This window comes from Schistocerca cancellata, chromosome 4 (assembly GCF_023864275.1).
Source record: "Schistocerca cancellata isolate TAMUIC-IGC-003103 chromosome 4, iqSchCanc2.1, whole genome shotgun sequence".
Lineage (NCBI taxonomy): Eukaryota > Metazoa > Arthropoda > Insecta > Orthoptera > Acrididae > Schistocerca > Schistocerca cancellata.
Window position 1 is genome coordinate 340,482,281 of NC_064629.1, and position 17,758 is coordinate 340,500,038.

General features: G+C 40.3%; 1 protein-coding gene across 1 annotated transcript in view; it reads left to right on the forward strand.

The window, feature by feature from the left end:
• Positions 1-17,758, forward strand: part of LOC126183371 (liprin-alpha-1) — a 1,187,054-nt gene that overhangs the window by 1,130,198 nt on the left and 39,098 nt on the right. Inside the window, exon 23 of the mRNA XM_049925301.1 lies at positions 15,222-15,485. Within this exon, the coding sequence (XP_049781258.1) occupies positions 15,222-15,485 (264 nt within the window). The remainder of the gene's footprint in view (positions 1-15,221; positions 15,486-17,758) is intronic.

Genomic DNA, 17,758 nt, shown 5'->3' on the forward strand with positions numbered 1-17,758 from the left:
ACACACACACACACACACACACACACACACACACACACACACACACACACACACACCGGTCTCCCTACATTGTGCAGCTCTTTCCTGGCCCAAGGTGAGTGTACTGGGGTGAGGTGGGGCTACAGAATGGGGTGGGCTGAGGCACGGAGGGAATTGGGGAACAGTCTGTGGGCTAGTTAGGGGTGCAGGTAGAGAGGGGGTGGGCTGAGGGCTGGGCACATGATTTTACAGACTAGTACATGAGATAGCAGCACACAACTAGCTGACATGAATTGGGCAGGGGTACTGGGACAGGAGATCGTGTACACACACACACACACACACACACACACACACACACACACACACACACACACACATTATTGGTTGGGGGCAGGGGGAACAGCGAGCTACCTTAGGTTTAGAACAAGGTGATTGTGATTACGGGAGCAAAAGATGAAAGGATGTTCTGTAAGGATAGCTCCCATCTGCGCAACTCAGAAATGCTGATGGTGGGGGTGAGGATCCAGATGGCACTGGTTGTGAAGCAGCCATTAAAATCCTGCATGTTTTGCTCAGCTGCATGTTGTGCCGTTGGGTGGTCCACCTTGTTTTTGGCAACAATTTGGCAATGACCATTCATTATAGGTGACAGCTGGTTGGTTGTCATACCAATGTAAAATGCTGTACAGTGGTTACAGCAGAGCTGGTGCATAACATTGCTGCTTTCACAGGTGGTCTGGTCTCTGATTGGGTAGGATAAGCCTGTGACGGGACTGGAGTAGGTGGTGCTGGGTGGGTGGCTTGGACAAGTCTTGCTTCTGGGTCTTCCACAAGGGTATGACCATTGTGTCAGAGGATTGTGTGTGGGAGTGGCATAGGCATGGAGTAGGATCTTGTGAAGGGGATGGGATGGAAGTATCTTTGGTAGGATGTCCCTCATTTCAGGGCATGATGATAGATAATCAAAGCTCTGACACAGGACATGGTTCAGTCATTCCAGACCTGGGTGGTACTGAGTGACACGGGAGGCGCTTCTTTATGGTTGGTTCTTGGGATGGATGCAAGGATCAGGTGTGTGGGTGGGAGGGGGGGGGGATATGGCATGGGAGATCTGTCTGTGCATTAGGTCTGAAGTGCATTGCCTGTCTGCGAAGGCCTTTGTGAGGCTTTCGGCATACTAGGCGAGAGAGTTCTCATTACTGCAGATGTGCATGCCATGCGTGGCCAGGCTGTATGGGAGGGACGTTTTGTTGTAGAAGTGGAGGTACTGTCGATAATTGATGGTTTTGATGTGGACTGAGATGTGGATGGAGCTATCTGAGAGGAGGAGATCGACATCTAGGAAGTTGGCCCAATGGGTGGAAGAGGACCAGGGGAAGTGGATGGAAGCGAAAGTGTTGAGATTGTGAAGGAATGAGGATAAGATGTCCTGGCTTTGGGTCCAGATTATAAAGATGTCATCAATAAACCTGAACCAGACCAGGGTTTTGGGGTTTTGGGAAGCTAGAAATGTTTCCTCTAGGTGGCCCATGAAGAGGTTGGCACAGGAGGGTGCTATGCGGGCGCCCATGGCTGTGCCACAAATTTGTTTGTATACCTTCCCTTCAAAGGTGAAGCAGTTATGGGTTAGTATGTAGTTGGTTGGGTGTATGAGGAATGAAGTGATAGCTTTGGGATCTACAGGGCATTGGGAGAGGTCGTGTTCAATCACAGCAGGCCATGGGCATGAGGGATGTTGGTGTATAGGAAGGTTGCATCAAGAATGACAAGTGTCGACCGCTCAGGTAATGGTGTGGGATGGTGGAGAGCTGGTGCAAGAAGTGATTGGTATCTTTAATGTGGGAGGCTAGGTTTTGGACAATTGGTTGCAAATGATGGTCAACAAGGGCAGGGTCCCTTACAGTGGGGGCACTGTAACCAGCCACAGTGGGGCACCCAGGATTGTTGGGTTTGTGGATTTTGGGGAGCATGTAGAAGATGGGTGTCACTATTAAAGTTATATGTGATATAATTGGATATTAATACAAACAAAATCAACCATTAGATGGTACATTAATTGCCAGTATTTTCATGTGGATCCCAAAATTATATCTATGCATTTTATTAGGAACCAAAAATAGTAGTAAATGCAGAGGTGACAAAAGTCGTGGGATAATGATATGTACATATACAGAAGGTGGTAGTACAGCATATGTGAGGTATGAAAAGGCAGAGCATTGGCGGAGCTGTCATTTGTGCGTAGGTGATTCATGTGAAAAAATTTCTGGCATGATTATGGGCGCACAATAAGAACTAACAGGGAATGATGTTGGAGCTAGATGCATGGGACATTCAGTTTCAGAAATTGATGGGGAATTCAATAGTCAGAGATCCACAGCATCAAGAATGTGGACAAGAAAACCAAATTTCAGGTATTACCTGTCACCACAGACAACATAGTGGCCCATCGCCTTCACTTCACAAAATCTAATTATAGCCAACATGTTAGAAGTTTTAGTTTGATAATTTTAATCTGGCATTGGAGTGGAATGCTGATGCAAAATTTTAGTCCTTTCCCTTTCTATACATTTGCACAAAAATTTTCTTCTTGTTGTTGTACTTGATAATGGCTTAAGGCCAAAATCATGAGAGTAATATAGAATAAAGAAATTTGTACAGTCAGAGGGCAGAAATATCATTCAAACACTTTCCATAACTGTTGTACATAGATATTCATCCATCCACACATTAGAGTAGTGACAATTTCATATGTTTTCCTGAGTAAATTCAGCTTCATCCATAAACAGAAAAAATTCTGGAAACAGAGAGTCTTCCCTGTTGATCCATTGTGAATACGAGACAGTGGCTAGTCAAATACATACCATGGAAAATTGCTAAATGACCATGTATTTTGAGAAGTTATTTTATTTTATTTAGACAACCAGTTGCGACATCTTGGTAATGCCATCTTCAGACACAATATGCACTTCATTTATGTACAATCAGATATATCAATACTAGCAAACTGTAGTATGTCAAGTCTTGTTGCCAAGTCTTTAGAGGAAACACTCGAATAACGAATTTACAGTATCCAGATACTGATGGCTCCAGTATGCGTAAATCAATGTATCTGACCGTTTATACGTGAACTGCATATTGAGCCTGAAGATGGCATTATTGAGATGCTGAAATGGTTATCTAAAGAAAAGAAAATAACTTCTCAAAATGTACACTGTTTGGTAATTTTCCTTGTGGAACATATATCAGAAAGACGGATTAGGGGCCATAGAAGGGGAGTTTTCATTACGGTATACAAAAATATTGTCTCTTCCAGTATTAAGGTTGAAGCTGAATGTGACAGTGAGGTTATCGGAATGCGTATAACAGGTGTAGGTGAAACTAAGTTAATTGTTGGATTTTTTACCAGCCACCCAATTCCGCTGCGATAGTTCTAGAGTCATTCAAAGAAAGTCTATGGTCAATAGTGTGTAAACACCCAGATTATGCACTAATATTGGAGATGACTTTAACCTGCTGTGTATAGAAAACTGCTAGCTTGGCAGTCCACATGCAGTGGAAATATCTTAGACCTTGGAACTACAAATAGGCCAGACCTTATTGACAATGTCAGTATAGAAACAGGGATTAGCGATTATGTCATTATTGCAGCTATATTTACGAACGTTAATAAATTAGTCAAGAAGGTTAGGAGAGTGTTTCTGCTAGATAGAGCAGGTAAGCAGTTATTAACAGCTTACTTAGACAGTGAACTGGCATCACTTAGTACCAGTAAGATGGATGTAGAGGCAGTATGAGCAAAGTTCAAATCATGGTCCGGGGAGCTATGTGCCTAGTAAGTGGATAAAGGATGGAAAAGATTCACCAAGGTTTAATACTGAAATTCATAACATGCTGAGGAAAACAGGCTGTTGCATTCTAGGTTCAAAAGGGGACATACAAGTGATGACAAGCGAAGGTTAGTAGAGATTCGTGTGTCTGTGAAAAGATATATGCACAAAGCATACAGCTACCAACGTCACATGTTAGCAAAAGATCTGTTGGACAACCCAAGAAAATTCCATTTGTACATAAATTCCCTAAGCAGGTCTAAGGCTTCCATTCAGTCCCTCATTGACCAGTTTGGTGTATCAGTTGAAGACAAATAAACAGAAGCCAAAGTTTTAAATTTCATGTTCAAGAAATTGTTCATGCAGGAGAACTGTTCAAACGTACTGCCATTTGACAATCGAACAGACCCCTGTATGGAATGGACGGCATCGAAATAAGCTTACTTGGCATAGGGAAGCAAACTAAAGAGTTGAAAACAATTAAATCACCAGGTCTGGATGGAATCCCAGTTCGACTTTACAAAGAGTACTGTATGGCATTGGCCCATTACCTAGCTTCCATTTATCATGAATCTCTTGCCCAGCACTAAGTCCCAGGTGACTGGAAAAAGTGTAGGTGACTCCAGTATATAAGAAAGGGAGAATGGACCTGCAAAATTATGGACCAATATCCTTAACTTCCACTTGATGCAAAATCCTTGAACACATTCTCAGCTTGAATATAATAAACTATCTTGAGGCTAAGCAGCTGATGTTCATGAATGGTTTTCGAAACCAGCACTCATGCGGAACTCAGCTTGCCCTTTTATCACATGATATACTGAGAACTATGAATCAAGGGCAACAGGCAAACCCCATATTTCTAGATTTCTGGAAAGCATTTGACACTGTGCCCCACTGAAGGCTGCTAACTAGGTGCGAGCAGCAATCTGTGGTTGTTTGCTGATGACACTGTGGTGTACAGTAATGTGTCAAAGTTCAGTGACTGTAGGAAGATACAAGATGAATTACACAAAATTTCTAATTAATGTGATGAATGGCAGCTAACTGTAATGTGGAAAAATGTAAGTTATTGCAGATGAGTGGGAAGAACAAACCTGTATTGTTTGGATACAGTATTACTAGTGTCCAGCTTGACACAGTCAAGTTGTTAAATATCTGGGCTTAACAGTGCAAAGTGATATGAGGTGGAACAAGCATGTGACCACTATCGTGGAGAAGGCTAATGGTCAATGAGAGAATTTTAGGAAAGAGTGGTTCATCTGTAAAGGAGACTGAATGTAGGACGGTGGTGCGACCTGTTCTTGGGTGCTGCTCGAGTGTTTGGGATCTGTACCAAGTTGGATTGAGGGAAGACACTGAAGCAGTTCAGAGGATGGCAGCTAAATTTTTTTATGGTAGGTTTGAACAAAATGTAAGTGTTATGGATATGCTTCACGAACTCGAATGGGAATCCCTGGAGGAAAGGCAGCATTCTTTTTGGGAAACACTATTAAGAAAAACCAGTATTTGAAGCCAACTGCTGACCAATTCTGCTATCACCAACATACATCATGTGTAAGGACCACAAAGATAAGATACGAGAAATTAGGATGTACAGTCAGCCATTATTCCCTTGCTCTGTTTGCGAGTAGAACAGTAGCGGAAATGAATAGTAGTGGTACAGGGTACCCTCTGCCATGTACCTTATGGTGGCTTGTGGAGTGTCTATGTAGATGTAGATGTAGGACAGGGAATCGTAGTTAGGCTGTTACAGAAATGACTGTGCAAACTCTAGCTGAGATGGGTAATGGTTCCAAGGTCAGTACTCTGACAGGACTGAAAGGATGAAGCCATTACTCCACAACACATTTCACAATAAACTACGGTGAACACCAAACTCGATGGCAATTGCTCATGTACTTTCCTTGGACCTATTCTCAAAGCATAACAGCCCATATTCCTCAGAGGTATGTGTAGGCACCATTCGTTGTTTGCTTGCATTGTGCCTGTGTTCTATCAATGTCTCGATATTCCGACAGTGGATTGCAGTATTGTGGACATCTTCATGCAGGGAAATGTTTGCAATACACTGGATGAGGCTCTTAGACTATTGCTTTCAGCTACACTATAAACAAAGTGCACGTCCCACGGTTCTTTCCATGTGCAGCAGTCCATATTATGTACTGGGGCTGTCAAGCAGACCCTAAAGAGCTACATGTTATTTGCTATATTCCATTCATCATAAGAATAAACCTTATGTAAACATTACACTCTGTATTCTTCCATGTTTGCTGGAACCTCATTGGATTTCATTTCACATGGAGCAGAAGCCAGTCTGTCTCGAATACAGTCAAGTACGATAATGAGGATACATGTTATGCTTTTCATTACTCATACATTGACTTAACAATAATACAGGACAACAGCTTTACCAGCGAATTTAACTTGGGAATCACTGGCCACCCACCTAGTCCAACTAATCTGCGGTGGTGTGAACAGTTGCAGTAAATATGTAAAGAGAGATGAGTAGAGAACAATATAGCCTTGAATGTCATTTAGTTTTAACAGGAAGAAATAATGGTAAAACTCAGGCAATATGCATCTTAGGTGACCTGAAGGAAAACATGCTGATGATATCAACTAACGTAGTACTGCAATTAAAAATGAGATTAATGAAAATTCCAGATTTCCACGAGGATAATTTTTCTACATGAGCTATGTGCGGCGTAAAAGCAAACAGCTGGAATTTCACCATTTAGTTAAATATTGAAGCCACTGAAGGTATTACAGTCAGTCGTCTGGTAATCTTTGAACTACTTTCATATCAGACTCCAAGGAAAGTGGTACATTTCAGTACTGCTATGCTGGTAATGAGACAATCAACAACAGAATCCCAAGCCACCAAAATGTCCACATTTCCTCCTCCTCCTCGTTTATGACATGCCATTGTGCATTTCGCTATCGTTCGGCAGTGACATGTCACAAAGCTTTATTCATTAGTTCCAGTAAGTTTGGCTGGTTAAATGTCTTGTTATTTCTCATGACAGGTCCCTTAACTTGGCTCCAGATCAATTCTATTGGGGTCAGATAGCAGTGGTATGGCGACAACTGTAAAAATGTAGCATTTGTACAGTGTGCTCGACACCATGAAAATTGTTTTCTGTGTTTCTATGATGCTTATCACTTTGGCTCGTGTGAGACCATATCTGCCCTATAAAACAGTGGGCATATTCAAGCAAAGAGTATTTGATTTTTCATTTTTCTCCAAAAAGTTTAATTGTGTAATGTTTTCTTAACTTCAAAATCTGTAACAATTTTTTATAATATATTGATAATTCAGAATCTGTATTTGGAATGAAAACCAGAATTCTGCATGTGAGATGTAATTAGAAGCCAGAAGATGTGCATTTTCCTTGAAAAAATGATGGTTAAGTATGAGTTAATTACCACATACTGATTAATTTCATATTTAAATGATTTAGGTATTCAAATGCAACAAAAAAAATTGTTGATCACAACAGCTTTCGAACCACCATCCAGCAGCCCGCTCAGTTATCGAACGATGACACTACCAATTACACCAAGATTACAATTAAAATTTTGTCTCTTATATTTATTATAGCGTGTTTCTCAACAAACATCAAAGCTCGATTTTCTCTGTAATGTTGCGAAAAACATTAAGAACAACTTGTTTCTAGCCATTAACAGTGTTTGGCGTGCATTTCACTATGAAGCAGGAAGCAGTGTCCTCTATTTTCGCGATGCGTATGGACAGTGAGACAATTGGAGCACAAATAGCACTTACAGAGACTGTGACTGTACACCATTTTTGAAATAAAAATTACATTGCTAAAGTATGATTAAGGAAAACGTTGATGGCTGTTAATACACTCCTGGAAATTGAAATAAGAACACCGTGAATTCATTGTCCCAGGAAGGGGAAATTTTATTGACACGTTCCTGGGGTCAGATACATCACATGATCACACTGACAGAACCACAGGCACATAGACACAGGCAACAGAGCATGCACAATGTCGGCACTAGTACAGTGTATATCCACCTTTCACAGTAATGCAGGCTGCTATTCTCCCATGGAGACGATAGTAGAGATGCTGGATGTAGTCCTGTGGAATGGCTTGCCATGCCATTTCCACCTGGCACCTCAGTTGGACCAGCGTTCGTGCTGGACGTGCAGACCGCGTGAGACGACGCTTCATCCAGTCCCAAACATGCTCAATGGGGGACAGATCCGGAGATCTTGCTGGCCAGGGTAGTTGACTTACACCTTCTAGAGCACATTGGGTGGCACGGGATACATGCGGACGTGCATTGTCCTGTTGGAACAGCAAGTTCCCTTGCCGGTCTAGGAATGGTAGAACGATGGGTTCGATGACGGTTTGGATGTACCGTGCGCTATTCAGTGTCCCCTCGACGATCACCAGTGGTGTACGGCCAGTGTAGGAGATCGCTCCCCACGCCATGATGCCGGGTGTTGGCCCTGTGTGCCTCGGTCGTATGCAGTCCTGATTGTGGCGCTCACCTGCACGGCGCCAAACACGCAAGGCAGAAGCGACTCTCATCGCTGAAGACGACACGTCTCCATTCGTCCCTCCATTCACGCCTGTCGCGACACCACTGGAGGCGGGCTGCACGATGTTGGGGCGTGAGCGGAAGACGGCCTAACGGTGTGCGGGACCGTAGCCCAGCTTCATGGAGACGGTTGCGAATGGTCCTCGCCGATACCCCAGGAGCAACAGTGTCCCTAATTTGCTGGGAAGTGGCGGTGCGATCCCCTACGGCACTGCGTAGGATCCTACGGTCTTGGCGTGCATCCGTGCGTCGCTGCGGTCCGGTCCCAGGTCAACGGGCACATGCACCTTCCGCCGACCACTGGCGACAACATCGATATACTGTGGAGACCTCACGCCCCATGTGTTGAGCAATTCGGCGGTACGTCCACCCGGCCTCCCGCATGCCCACTATACGCCCTCGCTCAAAGTCCGTCAACTGCACATACGCTTCACGTCCATGCTGTCGCGGCATGCTACCAGTGTTAAAGACTGCGATGGAGCTCCGTATGCCACGGCAAACTGGCTGACACTGACGGCGGCGGTGCACAAATGCTGCGCAGCTACTGCCATTCGACGGCCAACACCGCGGTTCCTGGTGTGTCCGCTGTGCCGTGCGTGTGATCATTGCTTGTACAGCCCTCTCGCAGTGTCCGGAGCAAGTATGGTGGGTCTGACACAACGGTGTCAATGTGTTCTTTTTTCCATTTCCAGGAGTGTATATCAGAATGTCTTAAAGTTTCATTTACAGTGACACAGTAATAAAATATCTAATACATAAGTTGGATCTACTTCCAAGAGTGGAAGAACACCAGTGTACGAGAGCTACATCTGCTGACCAATCATCACATTTGTGTTTGTTTACATCAGGTTTATTCTTATGATGAAGGGAGTATAGCTCGGCGCAAACTTCAGGACATCACAACAAACCAAATTTGGTTTGACGATATTTAAAAAAGGCCCTTATTTTCTTTGCCATGTGGGTATTCTTATGAATGCTTAGTGCACACTCAGTCTGTGTTTATGACAGTTTGTTTCTGAATGAAATATATTTGTCGTCTACTCTGTAATAATATCTGTATGGTTGTGACATTACAGAATAAAGGAATACAAAGTGTGGCATCTAAGACAAGCCACCCTAGGTGTGCCCAGAATGAAAAAAATATGTTAAGTTGTGGTTTTTGCCAAGTTATAGTGGACAACGGAAAATCTCCAGACTTCCACAAGTAATTTTTGTAGTTTACAGTCTCTGAATTATGACACCAACTTTGCGTTTTTCTGGTGGGACTGTATACTTTTTTCTGTGGCAACTGAAAGAAGCTCCTAAGAGAATTCAGTGAAATAACATGTACTGGAATTGATCAAATAGTATCAGGATAACAGTCCTGCAAACCAATCGCATGCCATCAGGAGGTGATGTTCCACGGATGTCTGTCCCACTGTACAAAATGTGAGCAAGCACGTAACTCAGGTACGGTTCCTGTGTTTACCAACACAGCTGGCATATCAAGCACTGAAAATATTGACTTTGAGCATTGTTATATGCTGTAAAATCATTCCAGAGAAACAATGCTGCTTGTTGACTTTCCTGTGGAGTTAATGGCACCACAGGCCCATGTTACAGGGCAGTTCATGCTTTTGGGAGTCATCGGTGTTTCCTAATAGATCTCATGTTTTAATTTTCATCTCAGATGAAAGTAGAAATGTTACATTTGATGAGTGTGCAGATCATTTTGCATTCCTTGAATAATCATTCCAATTCTCTCCAAAGGTTCTCATAAGGGTGTCTGTCATGACATGTGCTGAATGGGAGGGACATCCATCATGTTGGTGCCTCACTGATTGCCCTATGTCCAGTGGGCTGTCTTCCAATAACTATGGCAGCAGCATGTCTAAGGAACCCAAAATACTTGAGTGTATTTAGATTCCCATCAATAAAACAGAGACTGATAATCTATGCTTTGAAAAAATGCACCAAAAGTTGCATCATTTGCTTTTTGTGTGACTTGCTGAAATGCTAGTTACATTACTTTCATCAGGTGCTCTTCTTTCTCATTACCATATTTTATCCTCCACACTTCCAGTTACTAGAACTTTTGTTATAATGTTTGCAAAGACAGATCGTTAGTGCTTGGTGTGATCTTGATACTCTTCAGCATACAATCACACTGCTGTTCTAATAGTTTGGTGGCATTTACCATAGATGATATTTATTTTTCCGACTGCCACATACATTGTGAATGTATTAGTAGCTTTATGGGCAAGTTATCAGATTGGTACAATAGTGGAACACAGACTGTTGGGCTTCAAGCACACATGTAAATGCTAGAACCATACCCGAGTTACGTGTTCTCGGGACAGTGGTTTGCAGCACTGTTATGTTGATACTATTTGATCAAGTCCCATACGTGTTACGTCATTGAAGTTATCTTACAAGCTTCTTTCAAATTCCGAGAAAAAACTATATAGTTTCATTTGAAAAATCAATGTCGATGTAATTCAGCGACTATAAATGATAAAAATTAGTTGCAAACATCAGGAAATTTGCCCTGTTGTCCCCTATAACTTGGCAAAAACTGCTTGATATGTTTATTTATTTTGGATATATATGAGAGTGGCCTTTCTCAGCTGCCTCACACTCTATATTCACTAGAATAAATTAAAAATATAGGTAGAAAATCACTGAGAGCAGAAAAAGCAACATTGGCTACATTTAATCTCCATTAATAATCACCAAAATTCAAGTGTTTATACAAAAACATCATAAGAAAAGTATCACTACTTTGTAGAGCTGCCTATAGAAATGATAAAATAACTGCTTATAGTAAGAAAGTTCTGGCAGAATGCGAATAATGTAGGAGTAAAGGAGACCACTCACCTAATACAAGGTGCATTCAAGTTCTAAGGCCTCCAATTTTTTTTTCTAATGAACTACTCACCCAAAATTGATGAAACTGGCGTTACTTCTCGACGTAATCGCCCTGCAGACGTACACATTTTTCACAACGCTGACGCCATGATTCCATGGCAGCGGCGAAGGCTTCTTTAGGAGCCTGTTTTGACCACTGGAAAATCTCTGAGGCAATAGCAGCATGGCTGGTGAATGTGCGGCCAGGAAGAGTGTCTTTCATTGTTGGAAAAAGCCAAAAGTCACTAGGAGCTAGGTCAGATGAGTAGGGAGCATGAGGAATCACTTCAAAGCTGTTATCAAGAAGAAACTGTTGCGTAACGTTAGCTCGATGTGCGGGTGCGTTGTCTTGGTGAAACAGCACACGCGCAGCCCTTCCCGGACGTTTTTGTTGCAGTGCAGGAAGGAATTTGTTCTTCAAAATATTTTCATAGGATGCATCTGTTACCGTAGTGCCCTTTGGAACGCAATGGGTAAGGATTACGCCCTCGCTGTCCCAGAACATGGACACCATCATTTTTTCAGCACTGGTGGTTATCCGAAATTTTTTTGGTCGCGGTGAATCTGTGTGCTTCCATTGAGCTGATTGGCGCTTTGTTTCTGGATTGAAAAATGGCATCCACATCTCATCCATTGTCACATCCAACAAAAAGAAAGTCCCATTCATGCTGTCGTTGCGCGTCAACATTACTTGGCAACATGCCACACGGGCAGCCATGTGGTCATCTGTCAGCATTCATGGCACCCACCTGGATGACACTTTTTGCATTTTCGAGGTCGTCATGCAGGATTGTGTGCACAGAACCCACTGAAATGCCAACTCTGGAGGCGATCTGTTCAACAGTCATTCGGCGATCCCCCAAAACAATTCTCTCCACTTTCTCGATCATGTCGTCAGACCGGCTTGTGCGAGCCCGAGGTTGTTTCGGTTTGTTGTCACACGATGTTCTGCCTTCATTAAACTGTCGCACCCACGAACGCACTTTCGACACATCCATGACTCCATCACCACATGTCTCCTTCAACTGTCGATGAATTTCAATTGGTTTCACACCCCGCAAATTCAGAAAACGAATGATTGCACGCTGTTCAAGTAAGGAAAACGTCGCCATTTTAAGTATTTAAAACAGTTCTCATTCTCGCTGCTGGCGGTAAAATTCCATCTGCCGTACGGTGCTGCCATCTCTGGGACGTATTGACAATGAACGCGGCCGCATTTTAAAACAATGCGCATGTTTCTATCTCTTTCCAGTCTGGAGAAAAAAAATCAGAGGCCTTAGAACTTGAATGCACCTCGTAGCAGTGGCATTAAGCTGATGATGATAGGCACACATGAAAGAGAGAGAAATCTTGTTAGCTTTCAGAATAAATTGTTTGATGAACTTGAGTACAAATACATACCCAAAAAACATATCCATCACAGGTCTGAGTAAGCTGCTTCCCCCACCACATAAAACCAGCTCATGACTACTGCACATGCTGATGTCAGAAATTATGCCACATCTCACTGACTACAATCCTCTGATGATTTTTATGTGAGATTAAACTAGCATCCAATCATCAATATGGCACACAGTTGAGTTAATTAATTTGTCAGGTGTTAAAAGTGGGTAAAAATAATTGAGTTTTAGTGCTAATTTCAGTCTTTTTTGGCATTTTTTGATGTTTGCCAGTTTTGATGTTACTTGTTACCAGTTTTGATGTTACTTGTTACCAGTTTTGTGCTGTTTTTGATCAATACCAGAGTTATTTTTGGCCAGTTCAAGAGTTAGTTTTTGCTAATTTTGGTGTTATTTTCTGTCAACTTATTTTACAAGTATGTTCTTTATTTTTGTCTTATGTTGAAAATGAAAATATACCTGTCAGTTGAATTATATTGCTAACACCACACATTACATTTATTTTTGTTGTTGGTAAACAATGAAACATTTGTGTTAAACCTGTTAAATCTAATCAATTAATCATCCAACTGCCACTAATCTTCTGGTTTTCGTGTATTAAATTGTGCACTGGTTTTATTTGATAATTAGAATAGCTATAAGGATTATATGAAAGGAGTGTAACAAGAAAACCAAAGCCTGAATTTAGAAGTAATTATTTATTGACATTTAATATTTGTAATGTGGGAAATGTGACAGTTGTGTTCATTTTAAACCATAGAGAAACTTCTTTATAATTTTTCTGAGTAAGGTGTATCCTGAAGCAAGGCTCCATACACAAGCCCACATTGCAGTCTTTGCTCCATGTTCTTGTTTCTGTATTTTTGTCCAATCAGCATTTCTTTGACAACAACATACAGCACACCTTCTTTGAGATTTCCTGGTATGCGTACTTACTGGTTTCGTTTGCCAGGATACAAATCAAAATGTTGTCAAAAAATTTATTTTCAAGTGGTGCAGTATTTGTATCTAAATTTGTTGTTACTTTCAGGCTTCAGATAAAAGGGCAACCTGGAGGAGTTTGAGGAAAATTACTCACGTCAGTTTCATTCCATTCGTGAAAACTTGCAATTCCAACATCTCTCTCTGATTGTTCATTGCTGTCACTGAAATTTTCCTCAGAGCTGCTGTTGGCACTTCCCAAATTTGTAGAGTCTTCACTGAATTTATTGTATTCAGTATAATCACCCTCATCACCAGAATATCTAGCTTGTTTCGACATATTGTGAGAATATAGTCTCACTGTCAACGTCGCTGCTGCACAGCTAAATATAAATTGTTACAATCTCTCCCATTGTTGAGGAGATTCCACATCAGTTGAGTGATAACTTAAGAAATAATTTCAACACAACTGCATTATTGTCTTGTCATTAATGGTTTCAGACAATCACATCGATTTTCAAGTGACATCCAGTGGTTGAAAATAACAACACTCATTATACAGTATGAAGTAATATAATACATCTGATTCAACTTGCTGTGCAAACATGTTTCTTCTAATAAGATGGCTAGTTGTAGTTTAGTGGAAAATCATGTTTACAGATTTTTTGTGCTGCTTAGACATAAATTTCATAATATTACCATAAATTGTTAGCAACATTTTGTTTGTCAACATTTTGTTGCTTACAAGTGTATGACAGCTGGTGTATCTTATGGCGCAGTCAGATATGTCATAACTTGTCAATTTCTGTTGACTGTGACACTTGAGAAAGTGTAAAATCTGACTCCTGATGTTCCAGAGAAATAGAAAAAGATTCAACAGGAGAATAGTAATTTCCGGCTTCCAAATAGCCCAGAAATTATACCCAGCACGATAGCAGCATGCCCTGCAGAATCATACAGAAAGTGCTGAACACGCACATGTGTGTCAGCCTGGCTAGATGGTTAAAGAAACCATTACTCTCCTACCAAACACTGTGAAAGTTTCCTAAAGGAAAATTATTGTGAGTTCCTAGTTCTCTTCCAACAAAAGCCACCATATTAACACTTCACTAAAGTTGCACACATTTGACAGTCTCTACATTTTCTGCTGGTATTGAAAGTTGCTTTTCCACTCTAAATTCTGACAGGATTTTTATCCCTTCAGAGTACTTACACTACAGACAGATATCATACCAGGTGTACATTACTCTTTCCTCACCATATCATAAAGAGAGTTCATCATTGTCATTCAAAGGTTGAAACAAGAACGTAGAGTTGTGACCACAGACTACCATAGTTATTGTCCCCATTTTTTGTGCAGCACAGAAGAAATACTGTGTAAATGTTCATGCAAAATTTGTAAATTTCACATGAAATAAGAAGTTTATGTCCCCCCTGCCTTTTATTTTACTTGTATTAATCCTTTATTTGAATTGCAATAAGTTTTGTTTCCCTGTTATTTTTTATTTTGCATGTCTTCTTAGAGCTTTGCTGTTGTTGTTTTTTTGTTAAATATAAATACATTATTTTGTGTTACTTCTTTCTATGCATAATTGTGATATACATGTAACAAGTGGACTTTGTTTTACAGCAACCCGCTTCACAGGCTGAAACTCCGACTGGCCATTCAGGAGATGGTTTCTCTGACAAGTCCATCAGCACCAAAGACATCACGTACCACATTAGCATTTGGAGATATGAATCATGAATGGGTGGGAAATGCATGGTTACCTTCCCTGGGCCTGCCACAATATCGCACAACCTTCATGGAATGTCTAGTGGATGCTCGTATGCTCGATCATCTTAATAAAAAAGACTTACGTGGACAGTTGAAGATGGTGGACAGTTTCCACAGGTAAGCAGAAATGGCCAAAATTTTTTTTGACTGAATATAAAATGTTCACCAACTGAATCGCATAAAAAATGTGTTACTGGTGAAGCACAGACTCACCGTCCTTTTATGTGATTTCCTTCATTCAGTCAAATTTAAATTTATGTCTTCCCTATTTCAGTCTTGCACCATTTAGAAACATCTGATATGGTTAGCTATTCATAACAGATTGGGTTCTTCTTATGACTGGGTTAATTACAACAACAACAACAACAACAACAACAACAACACACACACACACACACACACACACAACCATGATTAAAGATGCCAAGGGATTAAACATAAATTTCCTAAACAAAAAAACTTAATATAATTGTATAGATGAAAAATCTACTCATCAAGTCGTGGCGGAAAAACACACACATAAAGGTTAAAGAAATGAGCAAGCTTTTGGAGCCAGTGGCTCCTTCTTCTGGCAGAAGGCCACTTAGTGAGTAAATTTTTCTGCCTATCCAATTATATAATATTTTCAAAATTTGACTATTTTCATTGATATAAATGGAAAAGTGGTTGACAATATGAACATTTTTGAGGAATAACTGGAAAAAACTAGAAGTAGATAGTGTGGAGATGGTTTTTTTAGTCTTAAGTTGGAGCAGGCATAATAAAACGAACTTTACGACTAATATAGAAAATATCACAGGTCTGTGTTTTGCTGATAGATAAGTATACAGATGTAGAATGTGAAACTATATAAATCGGAGAACACAAAATATACCTTATGGTTCTTTTAAATAAAAAATCCCTTATTCTTACAGACCATAGTATTGAGTTAACTGAATCTTCCATTGGTTCTTGGTAGCCAACAGTACAATAAATGGAAAGCACTAGTTTGCTTTGGTTCTACAGTATTACTTTTATTGTGTTAGCCAATTTTCGGCTTACAAGGCCATCTTCAGACATTTACTGACTATTGTCACCAAAGAAGTTGCAATGTTTGTTAACAACATTAGAAAAGAAGTTACATGTGAGAAACATACAATAAATAGTATCTTTGATAGAGTGGTGGTAATGCAATGTGAAAAGTAAATAGTTGAATGGTAAATAAATATAAAGGGAGTAAACAGGAAAGAACTTTAACACAAAACTGGAACAGCAAGCCTAAATAACAGTTTATATTAATAAAAATACCAATAAAATAAAATAAAATTAGTACTTGATAAGGCTACTTCAGGAAGTATAAAACATGGAGAGTGATGCAGTAGGTGTAAAAGATGAAGAATGATACACCAAACCATTAAAAGATAGAATAATCTCTGTAACTACAGAATATATGAGGAACTTAAGCAATATCCATAAAATAAACAGAAATGGATAAATGCAGGAAAATGGAAGAGTGTCAGGGAACTCACAGTAAATTTCATCTTTGAGAATGTGGTGGTATTGTATTTTAAATAAAAACGTTGAACAATATACAAATATAAAAGGAACAAACAAGAAAAACATTAACCCTATACTCAAAACTGTGCCTATCTAACATTTTTCATTAAATAAATGAACCAAGTAAAATAAAAACAGTATTGGTCAAAACTAAAAGAAAGTGCTAATAAACATATATCTGCTAACAAATATCTTTTTACTATGGGCCAATTTACTTACATTAGAATATTTAATGGCATAGATTGTCCTGTTAAATGTCGTTGCTCATTTCTAATTGATTGTGTACTTTTATGCACTGGCTATGATACTACTGTCCGTCACGGTAGTTACAAATGTGTCATAGGTCATCCATTTGTTATATACATATTCAGGTTATACTGGTCACAGAGCAGTCTCAGTTATTCCATGTAGTATGAATAACATTAACATTAAATTTCAGTCCTGTTTTTTTGACATGGAAATGGTAGACATGGTAATGATTCCAGAAATTTATAGGCACAATATTATTAACTACAACAACAAGAAATTATGATAGATCTTATAAAATTCGTATGCTCGATCTGCATTTATGTAGGTAGAAGGTTATCCTGAAACAAGTGTGTGAAGAACTGCAGCTGCAGAAGTCAGAAGTCATGTTCTTGTGTGATGAAGTCTGTGTGAGCAGTTACTTTATCCATAATATCACGACATAACCACACTCAAGTTCAATCCCAAAGGAGGGTTGTCAGTGAAACTACAACACTTAGCAATGAAAACATATTTATTATGAACACCAGCATCTGAACAAAGCAGAACTGAATGCCTAGATGTGAAGTGCAGCTATTTATACTAACATCAAATGTCCCAGAACGCTG